Source organism: Equus asinus, chromosome 1 (assembly GCF_041296235.1).
Source record: "Equus asinus isolate D_3611 breed Donkey chromosome 1, EquAss-T2T_v2, whole genome shotgun sequence".
Taxonomy (NCBI): domain Eukaryota; kingdom Metazoa; phylum Chordata; class Mammalia; order Perissodactyla; family Equidae; genus Equus; species Equus asinus.
Genome location: NC_091790.1, coordinates 201,773,407 through 201,798,243, shown reverse-complemented (window position 1 = coordinate 201,798,243; position 24,837 = coordinate 201,773,407). Strand labels below are relative to the sequence as shown.

Here is a 24,837-nt window from a genome sequence, read left to right as displayed (position 1 = left end):
GAATCGAACCCATTACGGTCAACCCACAGATATCCCATAAAAGAGCTGCTTATGACACCCAGGGGAAGCAGCTGGGTGAACAGGGCTGGGCTGCATTCCAGCTTCCAACTGTCATTTAGTAACAGCACCTTTTACCTATACATTAGTTCTCTTATTTCAAAGCCATCCGCATATATTATCTCGCGCAAGCCTTCCAATAACCGTGTGCTGTCTTGTTTATACAGGTATTATTATCCCATTTTATAGGTGGGAAAATAAAATAAAATTGAAACACAGAGTAGCTTCCCCCGGGACCCACAGCTCTAAGTGGCAGAGCCCAGATGAGAAGCCAGGCCCACCACCCAGTCCACTCTCCATGCAGCACTCTGGTACCTGGACCCCTAAGCAAAAACAGTGTGTCAACCGGGATTGGAAATCATAATCTCATCCAGGGTGAGAGAGTGCCTCAGAATTTACATTTGATAGATAAAGAAACTGAGGCCAGAGAGGGCAAGTGATTTTTTTAAAGTTAAAGGTGCTGGAGGAACATCAACTGGCCTTTTTCTCTGGGGCCCCTCGGCAGCTGCCAGGTGGAGGGAGCAGTTGGGACTGCACAGGGCCCACAAGGCTCCTTACAGCAGACAGTGGATGTGGCTGTTGGGGTGGTGCTATCCCAGCCTCATGAGGACCCCCTGCAGTTCTGCAGGGGCCCAATGTGCCTTTCAGAGCCCGGAAGTGAAGAATTCCAGGTGGGGTCCACCTGGCAGCAAAGTCAATCGCTTACTCCCAACACCAGCCCTGAAGGTCGGGCCTGCCTGCTTTCACAGCTCGCTCTGCGCACCAGTCTATCCCAGCACGTCCACCGGGGGTCACGCTCAGCCTCCGGAGGACCCACCCCAACCCCTACCCCCGTGCATATAAATGATCAGGGTTTTCAAAAGCAAAATCAATAACAGACTAGAGGATGTGGCCCATATTTTCAGCAGCGTTTTCTAGGTAAGCTGCACCAAAATAGAAAGGAAAGGAACCCAGCTGGGCTTGGGCAGCGTGGAGGGTACAGACAATAGCACCTAATACACACCCCAGCTCAGGAGGCGTCCATTCTCTGCTCTGCCACCAGATGACTTCTGCTGAGTCACTAGTTTCTCTGGTTGCATACACACACACACACCTCCCCCCATCTCCCCTGCCGTTCTCACGTGCTGTGGTGAACACAATAGAACGGCAAAGTGGAAACATTCTGCAAACGCAGACATGCTTCTGCATACAGAAGAGCCCGAGGCCCAAGTGGCCGTCACCACCACTCCTCGAGGCCCAAGTGACAGCTGGACTCTGGACCCTAACAAAGGCCTGGGCTGCTCACAGTCCGGGCGGCCAGAGAACAGCTGGCCCGTGGCTCCCTTGTGGGTAGGGGTGTGTACTGCTCACCAGAGCCCTGCCCAGGGCCCTGCACTGTGTTCCCTGCCCCCGCCCCTCCCCCTGGGGTGGGGGGCACAACAGATGGACAGACCATCACCCCATGTGCTGCCCTGCACAGCTCCAGACCGCTGCTCTCACAGATACCAGCCTGGCCATCCTCCAGCTCCTCCTGCTCGGCGCTGCATCCCCAGGGCTTCTGTGCTCAGCTGGGCCACCACCTCCCTGGTGACTAGCAAATCCCATCTCCCTGAATTGGACAGTGATCTCTAACATCCCTCTCCAGAGCATCTTGTAAGGCCTCAAATTGGGATTTAGCACCCCAGGGGATTTGTTTCCCCCAGGTTGTGAGCATCCAAAGGCAGGCACTGTGTTTTCAGCATCTCTGTGTCCCAGGTGCCCAGTATAAACTAGCCCCCGCCCCGACCAGTCAATGTCTGTTGAATAAATGTGCACGTCTGCAAGCCACACCTGAGAGCTGTGGAGGGAAAAGATGGCCCATGGCCAGCCAGTGTGCTAATGTAACGTAAGGCACGGGGAGGTGCAGGCAGAGCTCCAGCTCCAGCCACAGCTCCGAGGGCTGGGAGACACTGCAGGGACCCAGATGGAGCTGTGGGCTTTGGGTGTGAGGTCTCATCTTCTCCAAAGTCTTCTTTCCTTGAAATTAAAGCCCAAGACGTGACTTATGACATCAGTTCAGCCCAGCCCTTAAACTGCAGTGGGCTGCTTACCACTGGGGATAGTTAGTTTCTGATGGGGACCGAGCTCTTTGGGAAAGCCCTTTCCTTCTCTTCCGTAGCACAGCTTCCAATTCTACAAATGCGGGGCAAGTAGCCGACAAGGAGTTTATTAAAATCATGATTATGACTGCCCTCTATTGAGCGCTTGCTGTGTGCCAGGCACAATACTACATGTTTTACACAGGTGACTTGCCCCAGGTCCCACAGCTTAAATGGCAAAGCTAGAATTTAGCGCCAGAACTATCTGACTCTATCCACTATTCCCAACCACCAAAGTAAGCTCTTTCTAGATTTGGGGGGCAGGAGGGGGAGGCAGGGAGCTTCCTCTCAATAGGAGCAGTATTCTTAGGGCTATACTGTCCAATAGTCACCTGTGGCTATTTACATTTAAATTAATTAAAATCAAATAAAATTTAAAATTCAGTTCCTCAGCCTCACTAGCCACCTTTTAAGTGCTCAATAGCCACATGTGGCTGGTGGCTATGGTGCTGAACAGCACAAATATAGAAGATTTTCCTCATCACAAAAGCTCTACTGGACAGCACTGGTCTAGGGCACCTCCGCCTCCAGATCTGAGTAAGCAAGGAGACACCCTTCTCTTTTTAACCCAAGGGACAACCTACAGGACACCATTCATTTCCCTCTCTTCTCTGCCATGACCCACTAAAAGCCGTGATATGAGAGAACATACTATTTTTGGCCCCAACACTCCTCTTGCCAAAAGGTCAAGGATATTTCTTTACCAAACTACTTAGAAAAAGTTCTCAGGCAGCATCCCCTACTCCCGCCAGGTGCTCTCTCCTTGTGGGTATACCTGTCCGCTGGCCTCACAGCCCGCTCTCCCTCGGGCAGCTCCCTGGGGCTGGGCAGTGGGGAACCAAACCCACCCAAGGAGGCTGGCCGCCTTGCCAGCTGACTTGAAGCTCGTGTTGCTTGCCAAAGGACAACCATTTTCCAGGGACCTAAGTCATTTCTCTTAGCTCCCAGCCTCCTCCTAACAAAAGAACACAAGGATGATGCCGTTCCAGGAACCCCAGCTCCACTAAGCTCATGTGGCCTGTTGGAAGCTTTGCTGTGGGTCCCCACCACAGACCTGCACTCACCTGGCCCTGGACAGGAAATAAGTCCTTTAAGATCTTGATTTATTTGCTCATGGTTGTTTTCTGTTCCCCTGTGCAACCCTTTAATCTCAGCACGCTCTGGAGTATTTTGGATTGTAAATCGCTAGGATAGCTCTAACCTTCTTATCTTTGATTTTATGGTGTGGCTCCTCCTAAATATTCTCTGACCCAGTTTTATTATTTGAAAATGAAAGAGAATGAAAACGGAGGTTGACAATGCCAGGCCATCCTTGGAGATGCCTGTGATTGTGACAGAGGAAGAGGCTTGGCTAACAGGAGGCCTGGGACCTGCCGTCAATCTGCAACATGACCTGGCCAATTAACGCCACTGTCGCCATCCCCCTCTCCTAGGTCACTGCCCTGCCTAGGTCACTGACTCGTGGTGAGAGTAGATGAGATGGTGAATAAGAAAGCCTTGTTAAGAGAGCCAGGGCTGGGGACAATTTATTCAAGAGCTGACTACATGGATTGTTCCGAGCTGTGGGTATATTAAAATGATTTTCCACAAAGGTCCATGAGCTCCTCGAGCGTGAGGACCATGACTGCTATTGACTGAATTGTGTCCCCTGCAAGCTGATGTATTGAAGTCCTGCCCCACAGTGTGACGGCCTTTGGAGATAGGGCCTTTGGGAGGCAAGGAAGGTTAGATGGGGTCATGAGGGTGGGGTCACCTGATGAGATGAGTCCTTATGAGACGAGGAAGACAGACCAGAGTGCTCTCTCTCCCCCCACCTTGATCGTGGACTTCCCAGCCTCCGCACTGGGAGAAATCACTGTCTGCTGTGCAAGCACCCAATCTGTGGTATTTTGTTATGGCAGCCCGAGCCGAGGAAGACAGCGGCTTATTCATCACAGCATCCCTGAAGTCTGACACAGTGCCTGGCACATGGTAGCCTTGTGTAGTGAGTCAGTGCTGTGCCATCCCGACCTGGTCAATGGGACACACACCTCAGTAGTTCTTTACTCCAATAGACCCGGCCCCATCCCCACTGTGACCCAAAGCACCCATTTGTGAGAGGATCAGTCAGCTGGGGGTCAGTGAACAGGCATTCTCATGAGTTTCCACAGGGAGAAAAGCTGCCTTTAGGCCTGGGGTTACTGAGGTCCTACACACAACTATTTGACTTGACCATTAAGCAGAAGCCCTTTGTGGATGGTACCGCATCCCACTGTACAGAAACTCACGCCCACTGATCTCTCCAGTACCTGCCTGCACTGCCCCTCAGGCACCTGATTCCACAGGGCCCCAGGGTTTCTGCAGGTCCTTCCATGCAGACAGTGGCTCTCTAATGCAGGCATGGGATTCCGGGATGCCTTCCTGGAGGAAGTGGGCTTGCTTGAGTTGGTCTCAGCATTTGCTAAGTGGCAAAGAGGAAGAAGCAAATGACTCTTGAACTTTCCCCATGATTAAAGTGGGTTTTGATGAGATCCAAGGCACTTGGCTTCCCTGAGCAGGGCAGGCTGGGGGCAGGGCTGCGGGAGAGGAGGATGGCCTTACAGGAAGACAGGGAAGCACCTAGGGCGGGTGTGGGTCAGAGCAGGTGCCTAGGAAAACCCTTCTAATTTGGCTTCCTGCTGGTCCTGGGAGCTCAACTCTTAGACGAGCACACCTCCCGAGTTGTGAGAGTTCACACAGCGTCATTCATGATCAAAGACCACAGGAGTCAGCGGCCCCACCCCGCCGCCCACCGAATGCTAACCATTACGGACACCGTGTTACCCAGCTAAGCTGGATCACCTCTGTATGTCTTCTTGTGACACTACAACAATTAGAGCTCCTACCAGATGAAGAGATTAAGCAAAACCTGAAGAGAGGGGTAACTGAAAGCCAGGGTGAACCCCACAGCTCCTGGAGAGGGTAACGCTTCTCTGAGTTCAGAGAAGAATCCGGCAGCCCCTGGGAGGCTGGCAGACACAGTTCATCCTCCTACAGAATCACACCAGAGTCCCCCCTTTTTCCTCTCACCTTCTGGCTATACAACCCTGATACCCCAAGACCCATCCCTCTCTGCAATTCCCCCTCCCCTTGTGGGAACACACAGCCCAAGGCTACAGCCCAGCTGAAGCCCTGGGTTCCTCTGTCGGCATCAGGGCCCCAGCACCCTGCTTTGGAAAGGCATGAGGGTGACCTCTGGGGGGCTGGGGGTCGCGAGGGCTGTGGGGGGAAGAGATCAAGTTGTCTTGGAGAGAGAAGAGAAACTGCCCTCCACCGCCAGCAAGAACTGTGCCTGGGCAGTTGCCATGCTCATGGCCAAAGCTCCCTGTCCTGGTCCTGGGGCAGACGGACCCCTCAGAGCACACACAGACCCGAGCTCAGTAAGGGAAGCTTAGAAAGGACAATGAGCCCACGTGAGATAGTCAGTCCTTCATTTTCCTCTTCTGCAACACCGGCATTGATGGGGATCCAGGTCTGACGGCCAGCCACACGGCATGCCCGCCCACCAGCAGGAGCAGCACATCTGAGTCCCCTGCTGCAGTCCTCCCCAAGCCGCCAAACCTCAGCTGAGCCCACCCCATGCCCCCGCCCTGACCAGCACACACATACCAGTCCTAGGGTCAGGCCAGCCATGACAGCACCCTGGGCTGCGGTGCACTGGGGGTTTAGAAGGACCATTTGAACCACTCACTCTTCCCCCAAACACGTACGGAATGGCCACCAAGTGCCAGGCCTGCCCTTGGCTCTGCGGATATGCTTGCCCCTCCTGAGCCGTAGCTTCTGGCTTCCATCCGTGGTATCACTGAGTCTCCTGAAACTCTCCAACTGGGCCAGCCCCTGGCCATCCTGCAGCCCGAGGGTGACAGGCTGGTGCTACAGCTGACCAGTCCAGTCCTAGGCCATTTCACACCAAGGAGCCTCTCCCTGAGCCGCACAGCCCCCTCACTCGGTGCCTGAGGGCTGGGGTCCCACCTCTCAGGAAGGATACAGACCGTCGCTCCAGGGCAAGTAACGTTTGATCAGCCCATCCCGGACCTTTCCCCGTCCCTCTTTGGGATGCTTCTGGAATTCTGTTCTCAGGTCTTCAGAGCCTTGAGGGAACCACCTTTTGATAGGGTCTTACGCCCTGGGGTCCTAAAAGCCACCATTCCTGACCATTCCCCATGCCCCACCCGCACCTCCGCAAACAGCCCCTCCCCCCGGGTCTGCGGGAGTCCAGGGGCGCTAAAGCCCCTCGTTCTTGGCGCCTGGGGTGGGAGCCAGGGCCCCCCGGTGGACGCGCTGGTGTTTGAGCAGGTGCTGCTTCTGGCTGAAGCCGCGGCCGCAGGCGGCGCACAGGTAGGGCCGCTCGCCCGTGTGGTTGCGCCGGTGCCGCGTGAGGTTGGGCTTCTGGCTGAAGCGGCGGCCGCACTCGGGGCACGGGTAGGGCCGCTCGCCCGTGTGGATGCGCCGGTGGATGGTGAGTGCCGACCACCACGAGAAGCTCTTGCCGCACTCGTTGCAGATGAACTGGCGCTGCTCGCCCGGCCCGGCCAGGCCCGCCTGCGCCCGGCCCCACAGCGCGCCCCCGGGCCCCAGTGCTGGCTGAGGGCTGCGCGGCTGCGCCGAGAGGCCCGGGGGCGCCTCGACCGGCGTCTCGGAGCGCGGGGCGGCGCCCAGGCCGGCGGGCCCGGGGCACAGCAGCTGGGCCTCGGCGGCGGCGTGCGCGCGCTGGTGGGCCCGCAGCGCCGCGGGGCTCGGGCAGCTCTGGCCGCAGCTGGGGCAGCGCGCCGCCTGGGCGCCGGGCAGGTGCGTGCGCTGGTGCTTGAGCAGGTGCTGCTTCTGGCGGAAGCTGCGGCCGCAGAGCTGGCAGGGGTGCGGGCGCTCGCCCGTGTGGTTGCGCAGGTGCCGCGTGAGGTTGGGCTTTTGGCTGAAGCGGCGGCCGCACTCGGGGCACGGGTAGGGCCGCTCGCCCGTGTGGATGCGCTGGTGGATGTTCAGTGACGACCACCACGTGAAGCTCTTGCCGCACTCGTTGCAGATGAACTGGCGCTGCTCGCCCGGCCCCGCCGCGGTGGGGACTGCGATCCGGGCCTCCGGCTGGCGCCACCAGCCCTGGCAGAGCCCCAGCCAAGCCCACTCGGGGCGCGCCCGCGGCGGCCCCGGCCGCAGGCGACAGCCCCTGCGGGCTGCAACGTCCCGCAGCAGCTCGTGCAGCCCAGCGCGGGCGCTCTGGCGGTCCCGGGCGTGCGCACGCTGGTGGATGCGGAGGCCGACCTGGTGGCGGAAGCAGCGCTCGCACTCGGGGCACGAAAGCGTGGCGGGCCGAGAGTGAGTCTTCTGGTGCTTGAGCAGGTGCTGCTTCTGGCTGAAGCGCCTGGCGCAGTCGGGGCAGCAGAAGGGCCGCTCGCCCGTGTGGTGCCGCTGGTGGCGCGCCAGGTTGGGCTTCTGGCTGAAGCTCTTGCCGCACTTGGCGCACAGGTAGGGCTTCTCCCCGGTGTGGGTGCGCTGGTGGATCTTCAGGGACGACCACCAGCTGAACCTCTTCCCGCAGTCCAAGCACACAAAGTGACCCTCGACGGCAGAAAGAGCAGGACTCAGGGGGCCAGGGGCTGCCCCGGGAGCCCGGTCGGCCAGCCTTCGGTCCTGCTCAGTGGGCGGGGTCCACCTTGGACCCCCAGTCTCCTCCTGTTCCCCCAAGGCTCGAGGCTTCCCCATGGTCTGGCATGGCGGGAGGCCCCGATGCTGCTGGAAAATGTTTTCCTTATCCTTCTCGGAAAGCGCGGCCTGCGGCACGGTTGTCTGCAGCAGCCACTCTGGCTTCTCTTGCTTGATCTTCATCAGCAGCCCATCTCCTGCCCGAGGCAAAGGGGGAGAGGAGGAGAGAGTCATTCAAAGTCGTGGGGTGGGGGGCGAGAGCTGGAGAGAGGAAAGACGTGCTGGGGAGGGGGGCGGTGGGCAGCGCAGAGCATAGCAGAAAGTAAGGCGGGAGAAAAGAAGGCAAAAGGAAGATGTTAAAAGGGAGAGGAGGGGAAGGTAGAAAGGACGATAGGTAAGGGCAGGTTGGGGTGTGGAGAAGGCAGAGGAAAAGTATAGGAAGGGAAAGAGGAGTGAATGCTGCTGTGCCAAGGACACCGCCTTCTCTGCCCGGGGCCCAGGAGATGCAGAGGTTAAAGAGACCAATCAGAGAAGCCTTCCCCCAGGGAGCAAGCAGAGAATGCCAAGTTTCAATATATCTCCTTCTTTTTCTAAAAGACTGCATGTGCTGGGAGCTTGCTAAGCGAGGGCATGCCAGTCCCTCAGTGGTCAGGTCACCAAGACCCACATCACCGCCAGGCCCTCTCCAGGGCAGCAGCCACGGTGCGTGGATGCCTCATCTTCATGGACCTTGGCTGTTTGGCAACCTCACCTTTTTTTCAGCAAAAACAATAACAAGAAAGTAGGCCAGAAAGGTCTGAGCACCCAGAATAGGTGCTGCCTTGTCCTGGTACGAAACCTAGTCCACTTTACTCCCGAGAGGCCCCTAAGCACTGCTGCTCACCGCCCCTTACACCGTGCTCACGTCTACAGGCGCCGTTTCCCCAGCTCATGGGCCTCAGGGAGCCGCAATGGGAAAGGTCTGCTACAAACACTCAATGCAGCCTGGATGGTTCCATTTGCAGGAAGTTCAAAAGTTGGCAAAACTAGTCAGTGAGTTAGAAGCAAGAGATAATGGCTCCTTAGAGAGGGCCCAGTGATTGGAAGGGGGCCTGAGGGGACTTCTGGGCTCCTGGCAATCTTCTCTTTCTTGATCTGGGTACTGGTTACATGGGCATGTTCACTTTATAAGAATTTATAGAGCTTACAACCTATGCATTTTTCTGTGCGTTATATGTCAATAAAAAGTTTACAATCCATAAAAAGTAGGTGAAATGAAACAGCTGTGAACAAAAAAGAGAGAGAAACTCTATAACAGGCTCTAAGATGAAAAAGACAAAATAAACCCAAAGGAAGTAGGAGGAAGGAATTAATAAAGATAAAAGCAGTGATTATAGGATAAAAGGAACATATAGATAGAAAAAGGAGCCTGAAAATACTAAAATGCTGTGTATAGATGTTATATCAATTTGAAAAATCTATGTAAAATGGATGATTTTGTGAGGAAATAAATTAACGAAACTGACTCATGTAGGTAGAAAATGTGTCTATATAAACAATTAGAAGAGACTGAACAGAAAGCCAAAGTTGCACCTCAAAAGTGGGGAGCAGGCCAGTTAACTATATAAACTGGTTCAACCTCAGCTTCAAGGGAAGGGTCGTTCCCAGCTTACGCAACAGGCGAGGAGGAGAGCAGGGCGGGAGCCTGCTCTCATGATCCAGGGTCAAAACAAGACAAGGGCGGGGCAGGCAGGAAATTGTAGGTTTATCGTTCTTTCAAAGTAGATACAGAAACAAACAAGCAAAAATGTTAGCAAAGCAGGTTCACAGTAGTAAAAGAACGACATTCTCATGACCTTGCTGGGATCTTCCCCAGGAAAGCAAAGATGGCTCGATACAATTCACGACATTAACTTTTGTAAAGTGAAAAACCTTATACCATCTCCATAGGTGCAACAAAGTCATATAAAATTCAACATCATTTCTGGAGGGAGAGAAGGAAGGAGGGAGGGGGAAGAAAATAAAGAAGGAAGGAAGCTCTTAGCAAACTAGGAATATAGGGAAACTTTGCTAGGCTGACAAAGGAGTTATACTAGAAAGTGCAGCAAATGTAACAACCAAAGCCAAAGCTTAGCAGCCCATTCAGGTCAGGACAAGTCGAGGACACTCGCTGTCACTGTCACTCCTCAACAGTGTCCTTGAGGAACCAGCCAAAGCATAGGAGGAAAAATAAAAATACACATAAATATTGGCAAAGAAGAGAAAACTTGCATTTGCTGATGATTATTAACCCACAATGTGCAAGAGAATCCACTGACAAAATATTAGAAATAAGAGTTTCAGCAAGATTGCCAGATACAAAAACATACAAAAGCTCATAACTTCTTAAAAGTGGCAATAAAAGCTATAAAATAACTGGGAATATACCTAATACACATGCAAAATTATATAAAGAAAAACATTAAACTGTATTGAAGTAATAAAGAAAATGATACATTGTATTCTTAGATGAGAAGGAAAGAAGCTCTTTACTGCAAAACAATGTTTAAATTCAGTGTACTCCTAATTAAGTACATAAAATTTATAATGTGCATAAATCACCCAGAAAATTCTAAAATGAGCAAGGAAGAATTTGGCTTATACAACATTAAAAGCTAAAATACGACCACCACACACCTGTTAGAATGGCTACAATCCAACACCAAATGCTGGTGAGGATGTGGAGCAACAGGAACTCTCATTCATTGCTGGTGGGGATGGAAAATGGTACAGCTACTGTGGAAGATAGTTTGGCAGTTTCTTACAAAACTAAACATACTCATACCACAGGATCCAGCAATCACTATGCTAAGTATTTACCCCAGGATCCAGCAATCACTATGCTAAGTATTTACCCAAAAGAGTTGAAAACTTATGTCCACACAAAAACACACATACAGATTTTTTAGCAGCTTTATTCATAAACATCAAAACTTGGAAGCAACCAAGAGATGTCCTTCAGGAGGGAACGGAGAAACTGTGGTACTCCAGACAAGGGAGTATTATTCAGTGATAAAAAGAAATGAGCTATCTGGGCTGGCCCCGTGGCCGAGTGGTTAAGTTCGCGCGCTCCAGTGCAGGCGGCCCAGTGTTTCGTTGGTTCGAATCCTGGGCGCGGACATGGCACTGCTCATCAAGCCACGCTGAGGCAGCGTCCCACATGCCACAACTAGAAGGACCCACAACAGAGAATATGCAACTATGTAGTGGGGGGCTTTGGGGAGAAAAAGGAAAAATAAAATCTTTAAAAAAAAAAAAAAAAGAAATGAGCTATCAAGCCATGAGAAGACATGGAGGAAATGTAAACGCACATTACTAAGTGAAAGAAGCCAGTCTGAAAAGGCTACACACTGTCTGATTCCAACTATATGACATTCTGGAAAAGGCAAAACTATGGAGACAGTCCAAAGATCAGTAGTTGCCAGGGGCTGGGGAAGGGATGAATGGGTGGAACACAGAGGATTTTTAGGGCAAAGAAATTGTTCTGTATGATACTGTAATGGTGGATACAGGACATTATGCATTTGTAAAACCCACAGAATGTGCAACATAAAGAGTGAACCTCAACGTAACTATGGACTTTATTTAATAATAATATATCAATAAAGGCCCATCAGTTGTAACAAATGTACCACACCACGCAAAATGTTGATAATGGGAGACACTGGAGGGAGGCGCTGTAGGGGAACTCTCTGTACTTTCTGCACAATTTTTCTGTAAACCTAAAACTGCTCTAAAAAGTAAAGTCCATTAAAAAAAAAAGTTCTGACTGGTGCAGCTGCTATTGACGTGGCTGCTCTGTGCTGAGCCTGGTGAGGTGAGGCTGTGAGTCAGATTCCCTTCCAGCAAAGGAAAAAAGCTAAACAGTGTCGAATACAAACCATAGGCAGGTCAACGGAACAGAAGAGTTTGATACACGGTGCAAGGTGGCCTTCCAAGTCAGCCGTGCAAGGCTGGCCTATTCATCGATTTAGGACCAACTAATCATCTTCTGGGGAAAAATGTTGAGTTAGATTCCTAGTTCATACTGTTTATAAAAATCTGTTCCAGGTGGATTTAAGTGCTGGTTTAAAAGAAGAAAATACAAGTATTATAAGAATTCGGAGAATTTGTTTAGTATCTAGAGGTCATTAAAACCTTTCTTAAACAGGATACAAAACATAAAAACAAAAGCTACCACAAACATAAGTAAAATAGAAATGATAGTTTGGGGCAGCATTTTCCAACAGGGCTTTCTGTAACAGTGAAAATGTTGTACACCCGAGCTGCCCAATACAGCAGCCTCTAGCCACATGTGGTGACAGCCCTTGAAGCGTGGTTAGTAAAACTGAGGAACTGAATTTATTTTCTTTTATTTAACTTAATTTAAATCTAAATTTAAATTTAAATAACCATATATGGCCAGTGGCCACATACGGGACAGCACACGTCTAGGAGAAAACACGTGCAGATACCCACCAGGGCTCCCTGTTCCAGCACTTAACAGACACTTCGCTCTCCATCTCAGCACATTTCTCCATGGGGTGCATGTGTGCGTGTGTGCATGTGCTCCCTTGCCTGGTAAGTCGTGGCTGGGCTTTGTCCTCTTCTTAGCTCCCATAGTCTGTCTTTGTTCCATCCTTTGATGTGACCTTCAATGTCCTGGTCCCGCCCTGCAATTCTACAGTCCGTAAGCTGCTAGTGAGGGCAGCAACTTACACTCGACTACAGAGGGACAGGGAAGACGGGTCTGGGGGAGGACCTATGGTTGGCTCCTACCTCCCATCTTCTCTCTTACCTGTGCTGGCGCCAGCCAGGCCACTCTCCATCCCCAGAGGCCCTCAGCATCAGTGTGGCGGCTCCCTGCCCTGCCGTCTGCAGGAGAGATGGGAGCAAAGAAGGAGAGTTGGCCTGGGGGACAAGGACAAAATGGGTTTCCCAGTCCTCCCGTCACACCTCATAGAACGTGTTCCCTCTTTTTCAAGAGCTTTTCCATCCATGACCTCAGTTGAAATGTGCAGGGTTTTTTTTAATTGGACACACACATGCTAGGCAGGTAAAAGAGGCATAATCTCCATGTTATGAAGAGGAAACTGAGCCCAGAGAGGACCACTGACATGGTCCACATCACAGAGGTGGCTGAATGGTGGACGTGGGCAAGATCCCAGGTCTTCTAACTCCCAGACCAGACCTCATGCCCACACTCTCAAAACCGGCAGGGTGGGGTGTGAAGGGTGCCACCCGTGAGAACCAGGCAACTCTAGGAAGTTTAGAGACCTGCCTGGGTGGTCATGCAGACCCCCTGGAAGGCAGAACAATCTGTCCAAAACCACCTCTGCTCTCTGCCAAGGGCCCCTCCCAGCTCCAGGGCAAACCTTCCAGGGAGCCTCCCAGCCATCCCTCGCGCCCCCGGAACACACATAGTCCACCCAGGGTACTAGTTAGTTAGCTAGCTACTAGATTACTAGCTTGCCAAGCTGGGGCTCTTCTTCCTCTCTAATGCTCAAGTCTTCGAACATCTCTGACCGGCTCATCCCACACCTGGAACGTGATGGGGCCGGGTCATGCTGCTCCGAGTCCTTGGCCCGGTGCTGGCTCCCTCTGCCCCAGATCTCCACACGGCCCCTTGCCTCTCTCAGGACTCTGCCTAAATGTCACCTCCTCACAGCAGCCTTCCCTGCCTGCTCTGCAAAGTCACAGCCCTAACTCCACCTCACCTTCCTCCAGGATGCTTTTTGCCACCTGATGTGACATTTACTTATCTGTTTATTCCTGGTCACTGCGAGGACAGGAACTTTTTGTGCTCACTGCGGAGTCCCCAGGGTCTGGGAATAGGGCCCCTACACAGAGGGCACTTAACACCTGTGTGTGGCACGAACGTGCTGCCAGCTGACCACACTCACATGGGGCTGCTGGGGGTTCCCTGCCTCCACGCCGGAGCCCTGCGCGGCCTCTCCCAAGGCCAGGGACCTTGTTTCACATGCCGGCTCCCCGTCAACCCCTGCACTCCCAAAGGCCCCAGCGAGGATCTGCAGCTGTCGCTCAACTCATGCTGCACTACCTGCTGCTACCAAGGGGCTTTTCCAGGTGTCAGTCAGAGCTTCCGTCCAGGTGCCTCGGCTCAACCACCTCCCAGGAGACCCAAGCTTCCCTTGCTCCCCACCTCAGTGGGCATATGGGAAAGCCCCCCAGAGACGCCATCTGAAGGGTCTCACCCCTCCCCTCTCCCAGGTGTCCTTCCAGCAGCCACTCAGGGGACAGAGACCCAGGCTGGGAATCTGGACCCTGCCCAGAGAGGCAGGGGTGTAAGGGTAAATACGAATCCAAAAACCAAAAAATCATTTTCTCAGGTGCAAAAAGGAAGACTTTCCCCATAACCACCATCCCTTTCTTTTGAAACCTGTCACTGTGCATTTTTCTCTGCCCCTCTGACATGTCTGTAAATCTTTTTAAAAGCTCAATAAGCCTCTTGCCAGCTCCACACCCTGGGACTGTCCTCTCAGGACCTGGGAGCCAGCTCTTTGAGATGTAACCATCAAGGGAGATAGGGCCCTGTCTCCAAGCCCCCGTGGCGCCTGGCCCCAAGCCATCAAACCACCTCCTGTTATAGACAGGAGAAGCGAGTTTCTCCTTTGGAGAAAGGCAACCCGCTAACACAGGTGGTCACCCCAATTACCTCGTGAATTTGGGATGAACTGTGTGTGCAAATGGCGCCGTCAGGTCCTCTCGCCTGAGGACCAGGTACGGCTTATCTGGGGAAGGTGTGTGGGGGCTGCATCTGCCATGCTGTATAACAGGGCGAGATTTCTTTCCGTCTTTGCAGTCTCTTAGGGGATGGCCGGTGATGTGCCTCTCATTCTGGTGTAATGCTTATTCAATTAAAAAAACTGTTCCCTTTCTCTCCTACTTCTGTGGGGAGCTTTTCTGAGTTGGCAGGAGATTTTGTTTTTAATTCCATTTCCCTAGCAAGGGCCTGCTCCACACTCCTACTGTGGTTTCTATAAGAAAGTGTCTTTAAGACACTAAAACCTGCCTGTGGTGCAAAGAAAAGGTGGCTGCAAGAAGAGGGGAGGAGAAGGCCACCGTGGGGCCCTGATGGATGCTGTTGCTCCTGCCTTAGCGCCCCCCTTCCCTCCAGGTTACTCTGTGTCCCAGGGCTGGGGAAGCCTCTCACCAACTGGAGATTCAATATCTGCCTAAAAAGACGCAGAGGACTGGCAAGCAGGGAGCCCACCTCGACGTGGGGAAACTCAGACGGGGGTGCCAGAAGCCAGGCCATAGGGCAGGGGTGAGGACAGAGGGCGGGACTTGGCCTTATTCACAAAACCCCAACACAACACAACAGAGACCCCTGGAGCCCCAATCAGTCCTCCTTGATCCACTCTGTCTCCCAAGAGGTGTTAGGACCTAAAAATCACCTCGGGGGCAGAGGGCTTCAATGCTTGGTGAAGAATTCACAGCGAGTTACCAGAGGGGCTCCTCCCCCATCCCTGGACACCTCTGTCCGGGCCTCACCAGGGCTCAGGGAAAGCAGAGCTTGTGGCCCAAGGAGGCACAGAGTGGAAACAGAAGGAAGGGGACCCTCATGGGGAAGAAGTAAGACATGAGAGGGCGGAGGTAGAAGGGGAGGCACAGAGGACAGGGTGGGGGGCAAGTAGGCCATGTCTCAGAGGCCCCCTCCACCTTTGTGCTCAGGTGGGATGTGTCTGCAAAACAGGCCAGCAGGTGTCTTGCAGACAAAACCCTGAGACAGCCAAACCGAGGGAAGTCCCCAAGTGGGGCCACGTCTTTCCAGGCCAGCGAGCCCCAGCTGCGCCTTCTCTGCCTTCTCTCTCGTTCTGCCTTCTGCCTGCTATGCCACGCTGCACACCCCTTCTTACCCACCACGCTCCTGCCCCACCTGACACATCACTCAGCTGACCCGAGAGATGCCCAGGAACCCAGTGAGCAGGCCGCCCAGCAAAACGCCCCGCCTGGAAAACAGGAGGCAACAGGGGCCAACCCGCCACCCCCACCAGTGCCCACACGGAGTCTCTGAAGGCCACTTGGTCTATCATGCAGGGGTAGACCCCAATCTCCAGTGACCTTTCCCCTCCCTGCCCAGCAAGTTCTGTGGAGAGCAGGGCACATGCAGGGGATGGGTCTTGGGACAGGGCTCTGGTCACCTCCCCGTTCGCAGCCCCTGGCTCTGGGCCCAGCCCTCCACACACTGGGTCAGGCTGCAGTCAGGGTGAGAGCCCCCTTAATAGGAAGGCCTCCACCCGGGCAGCTGCCATGACAACTGCCAGAACACACAAAGCGGGGATTGTGGCCTGCAGCAGGTGGTGAGGTCTGGGGACAGAGGAAGGTAACAAAGGAGCTTTGGTCTTGGCAGAAACTTGGGGACAGGGAGGGGGCGGACAGCAGCGGGGTTGAGGAGAAAGGCCACAGGCTGGGAAAGGCAGGACAGGGACATGTCCAGGTCTCCCCACATCCTCCCAATCTCAGGCCCCGGGAACTTTTGCACCAGCCAAGCACATCTCTCTTCATAGACTTAGGCCCCAGGCCGGGAAGGAGAAGTGGATGGCGCCCCGCATGTCCTTTGTCACCAGTGGAGTGGGGACTGGCCACATGCCTTCCACCAGGTGCTGAGGCTGAGGGGTGACATCTCCCCAGACTCCAGTCAAAGACCCAGCTCCCAGGCCCTGCTCAGCCACGAGCCCCCACCCAGGGCCACACTCAGGCTGCTCACCTATACCTACAACCCTCACCCCCACAGGAAACCGGGCAGGAGACGTCTTCCCCAGGCACAGCATACCCTCCACGTCCAGCTCCCCCCTCTGCCCTTGTCCACCACACCAGTGGGGGCCATGCTGGCCACCTTTCTATTACCCACATCTTTCCCATCCTCCAGCCAATTTAACCCTAGCTGGTCCCCGGTGCATCACCCAGCCCACCCCGCCTCCCACCTTTTCCCCACACGCTCTGAGCCCACTGGCCTGCCCTCTGCCTTATTTCCTCAGTGGTTCCAGTTTCCCTGAAGCAGGTCCCGCTTCTCCTCTCCTTGCCCTGACCCACTGCACTGGCTGCACAGGTCATGCCCAGGGAGCGCGTCTGCAGACTGTGGACCAGGCCAGTGTTTGCTGGGGGGCAAGGGTGCACGGGCTGCAGCCAGTCTCCACCCTCCGCAGGGTGTGCTCTCAGGGTACTCCCTGGGTGCGGAGGCTCTGCCTCTCCTACCCTCATCCCTGAGGGGAGTGGGGGCTTCCCTGATCACCTCAATATTGATCTGGCTGTGGAAAGAAGAGGGGGCAGTCAGCCAAGACTCCAACAGGGAGAGGGGGAGTGCCACCGCCTGCTGAGCACCGACTATGTACAAAGCACGAGCACCGCCCATTCCGTCCTTCACAACCACGTCCGGCTCAGGAAGCACGGGCCCAAGGTCGCACAGCTAGGAAGTGCTCAAGCCAGGACTGAAGTGGGGTCGGCCTGCCCCATGTCACCTCTGAAGAGAAGGTACAGGATTTACCAAACCTAAACTACCAGTCCTGCATTTTCAGGAGTTTGGCTTCTGTCCCCACATGGGATTATTTAAATTTATATAAATTAAATTAAAAATTCAGTTTCTCAGTCACACTGGCCACATTTCAAGTACTCGACAGCCACATGTGGCTAGAGCTCCCATAATGCCAGCAGAGAAGAAAATTTCCAAGTTCACAAAGTTCGATTGGGCGGCGCCACACTGTCAGCCCCAGGAAGGCAGGAGCTGCCCTGCCCGGTCCCTGAAATGCAGAAGGTGAATGAATGAATGAACAAAAGAAATGGAGGACTGGAGCGGGGCTCCTCTGCCCCCAGCACTTCATCCCTAAACACAAAAACCTCAGGACCAGTAAGGATGTCCTCCGCCTGGGAAACTGATTTCAGTTAATATCAGTGAAAGTTTCATTTGAAATATCCAGTCATAGGCACAGGAGAAGAAACTGGTATAAACACGAAATGCACACACAAACACATCCAGAGACAATCAAATCTAACATCCAACACAGCTAAGTAAACAAAAGTTCAAAGATGCAAAAATACAGAGATATGCCAACACCCGCAAAACTGCACATGTGAAGTACAAAGAAATTGAGGGACCTGAAAACCCACAGACACACCTACAGCTCCTCAGAGACACAACTGTGCCGACGTGAACCGCGTAAGCACAACCACACCGGTGGAAACAGAAATGTGAATCTATGCTGATATAGATGCCCTCCCACGTCCATGCCCATCCCAGCAGGCCCACTGCTCCCAGGAACGGGCGACACGTCCACGGTGAGCCAGGAAGCTCCAAGCAGAGATGGGAGGAAGTATGACAAGGGACAGTCACCTATTGGGTTACCTGTGCTAGAGGGAGGGGTGGCATGAGGCCAGCGAGAGCTGCAGCTGGCTGGGGAGAGGCTGGAGCGGGACAGAAAGCCCTAGAAAGAGAACTAGGCTCTGCCCAGCAAGCCCAGTGCAGCCTGAGACCCCCTTGCAAGGCCAGGTGCCCAGGGGTCTGGCCCAGGAGGAAGCAGCAGGCCCCTTCCCTTTCCTGTGACCCTGAGCCCCCACAGGCTAGCTCCTCAGCCGAGGCTGCCCCTCGCACGCCAGGAGCCCTGAGTTCCAGCCTTCCTGTCCTCGGCAAGTCACTGCGCCTCCAGGCCCAGTTTCCCAACGATGAAGATGCCTGACACCTCCTGCTCCGCGGCTTTGTCACGAGCATCAGATGAGGCGAGTCCGCGGCAACACTACACCTGCTGAAGCCTATAAACCGGCAGGGCCTCTTCGCTCCCACTGTTGTAGCCTGAGAACAACCCGCGTTGGCATTTTCCAAGCCCTCTCTGCCAACGCCCCCACTGCTGTCCCTCTTCCTAAACCATCACTCCTTCAAGCTGCTTCAGAATCTTCCCAGGCCCCCAGCATCCACACAGTAACCCCAAACTCTACTCACCAACTGGGGTGGGACTCACAGGAGGAGAGGGCGTGGGCACGGTTTTTACTATGGGGACTACGTGCAGAGCCCTGCGCTCAACAGAGCAGCCCCAGGTACAGCTTTGGACCCCCGGAGCCCCGGTGGAGACCTGGCGAAGAAAAGGGGCTCCGCTGGGCTGGTGAGGGTGCCTAACCCGGTGGGGGTGGAGGGGCTGGGTGGGCAGTGGTAAGGAAAGCACGGCCGGGGGCCTGAGCGCCAGGCAGGGGCTGGACTAGAAGCCGTGGACACTTCTGCTGGCCTGCGGCTCGAAGGCTCAGCTCAGGTGAGCCGCGATGGCCTCATGCCCCAACTTTGTTGCGGGGGAGGGAGCCAGTGTGGCCTCTGTCTCCCAGGACCAGTTCCACAGCCACCAGGCCCTGCCCTAGACCAGTCCTACATAGGTCACTGCAGCACAAGGCCTGTCCCCTGGGTGGTGCTCTGGCTGGCCTCTGGATGGTCAGCTCCCTCTCCAGGCGTCGAGTCTCCTGTACCTGGACCCACCAGACCCCACACCCTCCTCTCATCCACAGTTTATGACCAAGGAGGACACACAAACCAATTGCTAACAAGTGGCTTTAAAATGTTATTGGAAAGGCAAGCGCCTGATTCCTACCTTATCTAGCCCAGTGTCCACGGACAGACAAGCAGGCCCAGAGGTCCTACCCAGACCAGGTGAGTGTCGCCTCCATCATTTAGAGGCTGGCCTCCGCCCCCAACCCCAGCTTAACGCATGCTCAGCCCACCCCTAACCCTTCTACAACTCCCACAACAGCTCCGCAGCCCCTCAGCACCCCCACCCCATCTTCCTCTCCCATTACCCACCCTGCTCCTCAAGAATGCCTCCCTCCTCTGCGACTCCCCAGATCCCACCAGTGTCCCCCCATTGTTACCCTTCCTCCCAGCCCTGTCGCTTCCCCATCTCCCACTCCAGCTTCTCTACACCTCAGCCTCCCAAACACAGTGGTCCTCAGTCTTAGGAGAGGACAGAGGTGGGACAAGGCGGGGGGGGGGGGGGGCAGGCCATCATCCCACAGAAATGGAATGCCCTAGCGAAAAGAGCCCAGGACTGGGGGGCCAGCCACTTGCCTCTCTGGGCCTCAGTTTCCCCATCTGCAAATGGAAATAATCATGCTTGCTCTTGTGTGCAGAATTATGATATCAAGGAGGGGGAGGGTGGGGATAGTATGAAAGGACTCTGAAAAATATTCAAGGTGCAGAGAGAATTCTTTTAGGGCCCCCACACTGTAAGACTGTACCTCAGGGTTGCCCTGGTAGGAACAGCAGGGTTGGTGACTTCAGTTGCTTCCACCAGCACTCCCTTGGGACCAAGTCCAAGGACAGCTAGCTGCCTTATCCCAGCATGCCTGCCCACCTCCTGGAGGTCCCCAGTTTGGACCCCAGGCCAGTCCCTGAGACATCTCCTTCCAGGACTGCTGCCTCCACCTGCCAGACATGCACACCTTTGCTGGCACTGTCCCACCCCTACACCTCCCTACCCCCATGCCTGTCCCACACCCACGGCATCCCCATGCATCTTTGCTCATCTGTGCCCTTTAGAAAAGGGCTCCTCCTCCCCAAGTCCTCCTCCCCAAGTCCAAGACTCAGGAGCCTGCCAGGGCTGGGGGACCCCATTCCCTGATCGGAAGGCAAGGCACAAAACCAACTGCTAACAACACTTTGAGCAGGTGTCACACTTTAATGCATAAACAGTTTTCCATTCCTTGCTGCAGTCTAAGGAGCTTGGAAAGGGTAAGCAGTGTTGCCCCCTTGTTGAATTAGGAGAGCAAGGCCCCGAGGAGCCATTCCCTGCCTCAAAGAGAGTGACAAGGAGCGCTTCCTCAAGCCACCACCCCCCACCACCGCCCCACCAAAACCTCGGATTCCTCAGCTTAACCCTCACCAGGGGGCAGGTAGGATGACAGACCGCCTCCACCCTGCTCTGCACTTTGCCCTGGGCATCCCTTGCCTCTCCAGGGGGACAGGGGGTCTTCAGCAGGCCTCTCAAAACCACCACCACCTTCCTACCACAGACACAACCCTCACAGTCCCCGGGGCACTAAGCCATCCCAGTGCTCTTTTTAATACCTGCAAGATCTCCCACTGCCGCTGCCTTAGTTCAGCCCTCAGCACCTCTCCCCTGGAGACTGCACCTGTTTATAGCCTATCTTGCCCCTCCAACCCAGGTGCCACCCGGAACTCAACGCACCTTTCCGAAAATTACAGTTTGGACGTGTTTCTACTTTGCTTAAAATACTTCAATGGGTCCCCAGCACTTTCACATTCAGCTAGAAGTTTCTTGGCAAGACGGTTCAAAATCTGGCCTCTGCTCACCTTCCTCACTGCACCCCAACCCACCCCACTGCCCCAACAGGCATGACCTGGAGTGTCTTCACACGCCTGTGACCAGCCTTGGAACAGCCTTGCCCAACTCTCCCCTGCCCAGACCAGATCAGGGGTCACTTCCACCAGGAAGCCTTCTTGGAGATGCCAGGCTGGGTTAGGGGCCCTTCTCGCTGTAACCTGTGCGCCCACACAACCCGGTGCCATCTACATGATGTAATAATAATTCGTCTGCCTCCACAACGAGCCTGTAAACCTCTCAACACACGGAGTGTTTCTCTCTTCCCAACACCCAGCACAAGGTCCTGTATGCTATAAACCATTAATAAAAATTTTAATAATCACTTATACAAAAGAAATTTAAACCCAAAACAGATTAGAAGCACAGAATCATGGAACTTTGAGTTGAGACTAAAACCCTCTAATCTCTTCCTTTCACAGATGAACCCAGGGACCCAAAAGAACAGCTAAGGTGAAGCCTAGACATCACCCAGCCTCAGCTTCCAGGGCTCTGACCACACCCAACCCCGGGTCTGGCTGACCAGGACCCACTCCAGGCTCCATCCTGCCCCAAGGGCTGGAGGGAGCAGCACTTTTATATTTTCCGCCTTTACAGGGGAAGAAGCCTCCAGCCCCTACCCCCACCCCCACTTAGATCTTGGCTCCGCACCCACTTTCCTGGAAGCCAGGTTTGGGGGAGACCCCCACACATACACACTTCCGATTTCCGTGGTGCTTCTCTCTCATTGTTCTCACGCCCATCCTGATGCCCGCTCATTTAATCATTTATTAAGCTCCTACTATGTGTCACTCTGCGCGAGCACCGGGGTTCCTGCCCTCCGGGAGCTCGGTCTTTTGGGGAGACTGACACAGCTCCCGAACGGCGGGACAGCGCTCTGCTCGAGCGCGCCCGGAGGGGCCGAGGGGCAACGTCCCCGCTCACCTCCCGGTCCCCGCTCTCAGGACCTCCCCGCCCCCCGCTCTCTGCCCCGGCCTGCAGCCCCTCCCCACGCACGACCTGGGCCCCTTTCCCCAGGGGCTGTGTGGGGTGAGGAAAGTTCGGGGCCGGAGCGCGGGGGCTCAGGGGACCCCGAGGCCGCCTCAGCCCGAGGCAGGCTGGAGGCAGCGCGGGAGGAGCGGGCCGGGCGCTGGCCGCACGGCACCGTCCGTCCCTCCGCACGCCCCTCCCCGCCCAGATTCACAGGGACTCGCAGGGAGGGGACAGGAATAAATACCTTGACTTTGTGGCTAAGGTTAACGGGAACTGCCACCCCGGGGCGACTTGGGCACTGGGCTCCCCGGCCCCGCCAGTCCGGGGGCAGCGGGGCGGGTGCGCACCCCTGATTGGCGGGCGGGCCTGGCCGTCCCCCGGGCCGCCCCGCTGCCCGATTGGCGGCGCCGCTCAGATGACCGTCTCGGCCCTATCGGAGAAGCCCGCGGGGCGGCCCCTTTGTTCTCCGGAGCCAATGGCCGGCGTGGGCGGGCTGACCTCGCCCCCCGCGGGGTCTCTCCTGGCCCAGCGCGGCGTTAACGCGTTGGCCGCCGGGCGCTGGGCCGAGGGCCGGGTCTCCGAGGGGAGGGGGCGGGGGGCGAGGCCGAGGCCGGGCTGCTGGAGACCCGACGGCGCCGCGGACCCCCTCCTCCCCTCCCCGCCGACTCGCGCTCTGAAATCGGTCCGGGCACTCGGCACCTCTCGGTCCGACTCAGGCACGCGCCCGCAGCGCTCTTGGTGCCCGGTCCGGGGAACGAGACGCACGACCTGCGCTCCGACGCTCACACTCGCGTGTGTATTTGACACGGCGCTGGTACTTGACAGTGCAGCACACCGGGGTTTAGAGTGGGATGGGCGTGTCGGTGCGCCCTCTGCACGCGCGCCGCCCAGGCACGTCGTGGGCGCGTGATGCACGACCCCGGGTCTCTGGGAGAGACTTAGCGTTAAGTCCAAGCCCCCCGCCACGCCCCCATCCCCGCCGCTTTCTAGTGGAGGAAACGGCGACCTGCGGAGGTTACGTTCCTAGGTCGAGTGTCGCTGCTGATTTAGAGGCAGGGTCCAGACCGCCAAGGAGGGTCTCTGTTCCTGGGGACCTTCAGGGAAGAGAATTTTCCCATATACCCACCCTGATTGGAAGGAAATGCTCCTTTATGTCGATAAAATTCCTGACGCTGCTACCTCAAAGGGGCCAGCTAGCTCAACTCCCACTGGCAGGATTCTCTGCGGAGCTGCTTAGAAACGGCCGTTGGGACCCGACGGTGACACAAACAGAAGCTGGGCCTCGCTCCGGACTGCCACAAACCTTATCCTTAAGCCGGTGGACCTTAATTAACCAGTCAGCAGCTGCCTACTAAGCACTTGCCACGGGCCGGCTGCCATTTGGCCTCATAACACAACAGAAACTGGGGGACCGAGTTTCTGTCAGTTATGCCACAAAGTTCATGTGTAGTTTTTACAAAAGACACTTTCTGTCTCTGGACTTTGACTTATGTGTACAAGGGTTAATTATTTTCTAGTTACACACGTGCCTTGCTGATTTTTGCAGGACCCTAAGTGGTTCTGTTCTCCATAGAAACATTTGTAGAGTATAAAACCCTACTCAGAGGCCAGACGCCATCAGGCCATCAACTCTTTCAAGAGTCGCATTCATCTCCCTATTTTCCAGAGTACCTGGTGGAGGTGCAGTGAAGGCTCATGGATTCCAGGAGTCTAGTTCCAGATCTGTGACGGGCCCCGAGTGGGAAAGTCATTTCCACTCTCAGGGCCTGTTCCGTCCTCTGCAGAGTGAAAGACTTCCTCCAGAGTGAGAGTTCATGACAAGGGTATTTCAAGGCGGGAAGAATAAAGCACATCTGAGATCCTATTTCCATTAAGCAAAAAAAAAAGGGGGACACTACATATGTATGTTTGCAAATGCACAGAAAAAATGTCTATAAGGACACCCTCAAACTCTTTACATGGTGTAGAGAAAAGACATGGGGAGTAGGGTGGGGGAAATGAAGGAGTTTCACATTAAGAATAAATGTGAATATGTCAGCATTGTTTAATTTTGACAAGTAATATAATAGTTTTCTAAGTGTAGAATAAAAAAGAGAGAAAAACCCTGGACTCTTCAGAAGAGAAGGGCAGCTCCTGTCAGCAGAGCACTGACCCCTCCAACCGGGGCAGTTCCTCCTTCAACACTGCGGTCAGCATGTGCCACGCTGAGCAAGGACTTGGGACCCACCAGGTCCCCCGAGGGCCTCAGGAACCACGGGCAAGTTCACTCTGTCCCTGCTTTACCAGCCCCCTCAAGGCCACTTCTGTGGCATTCCCTGACCTTTGGACCTCTCCTCACCATCTGTACCTGAAAGCAGTGGGCAGCATAGCACTAGAGGCCACCCACACCCGCCTTCCCCACACACCAGGCATTTCCTTTAAAACTGACTTTTCAAAAAGTCAGGTCCCGTGGTCAGATTCTGTCTCCCTCATCCTTTTCCCTAACCCCTGATACTAACCCTGGATGCCTGAGGACCTGACTCCTGCTCCCTGCCGTCATTCCCTGCCATCTACCTACTTTCCTGGTGTCCCCCAAAAAAGCATTGCTCCCTTCTCCTAAAGCCCTGGGCTCCCTTAAAGAGGCAGATTTAAGCAATGCTTTCTTGTGCGATGCCCCGGGCTCTGAAAGATCATTTACCATCAACTAGGCAGGTTTTTAAGTGGCC

At 54.8% G+C, this 24,837-nt stretch overlaps 1 protein-coding gene across 4 annotated transcripts; it reads right to left on the bottom strand.

Annotated features, from left to right (window-relative positions):
- Window positions 1-903: 903 nt before the first annotated feature.
- Window positions 904-23,433, bottom strand: ZNF775 (zinc finger protein 775). 4 transcript variants are annotated; one of them, XM_044747999.2, is made up of 3 exons: window positions 23,259-23,433; window positions 12,625-12,701; window positions 906-8,026 (listed from the first exon to the last, which is right to left on the bottom strand). In XM_044747999.2, the coding sequence occupies exons 2-3, from the start codon at window positions 12,653-12,655 to the stop codon at window positions 6,417-6,419; spliced, it is 1,641 nt and encodes a 546-aa protein (XP_044603934.2). In that variant the 5' UTR covers window positions 12,656-12,701; window positions 23,259-23,433; the 3' UTR covers window positions 906-6,416. The 4 variants fall into 4 exon arrangements, with proteins under 4 accessions (XP_044604386.2, XP_044603934.2, XP_044603398.2 ...); XM_044747463.2 differs by lacking the exon at window positions 23,259-23,433 and adding an exon at window positions 20,058-20,258; XM_044746981.2 differs by lacking the exon at window positions 23,259-23,433 and adding an exon at window positions 22,377-22,528 and having other exon boundaries at window positions 907-8,026.
- Between the last annotated feature and the right edge of the window lie 1,404 nt (window positions 23,434-24,837).

Bases quoted from the DNA above. Each gene is read 5' to 3' on its own strand.
- ZNF775 (XM_044747999.2), bottom strand. From the start codon at position 12,655: ATGGAGAGTGGCCTGGCTGGCGCCAGCACAG. The intron at 8,027-12,624 runs GTAAGAGAGAAG...TGCCTCGGGCAG, and splicing joins CCTGGCTGGCGCCAGCACAG to GAGATGGGCTGCTGATGAAG.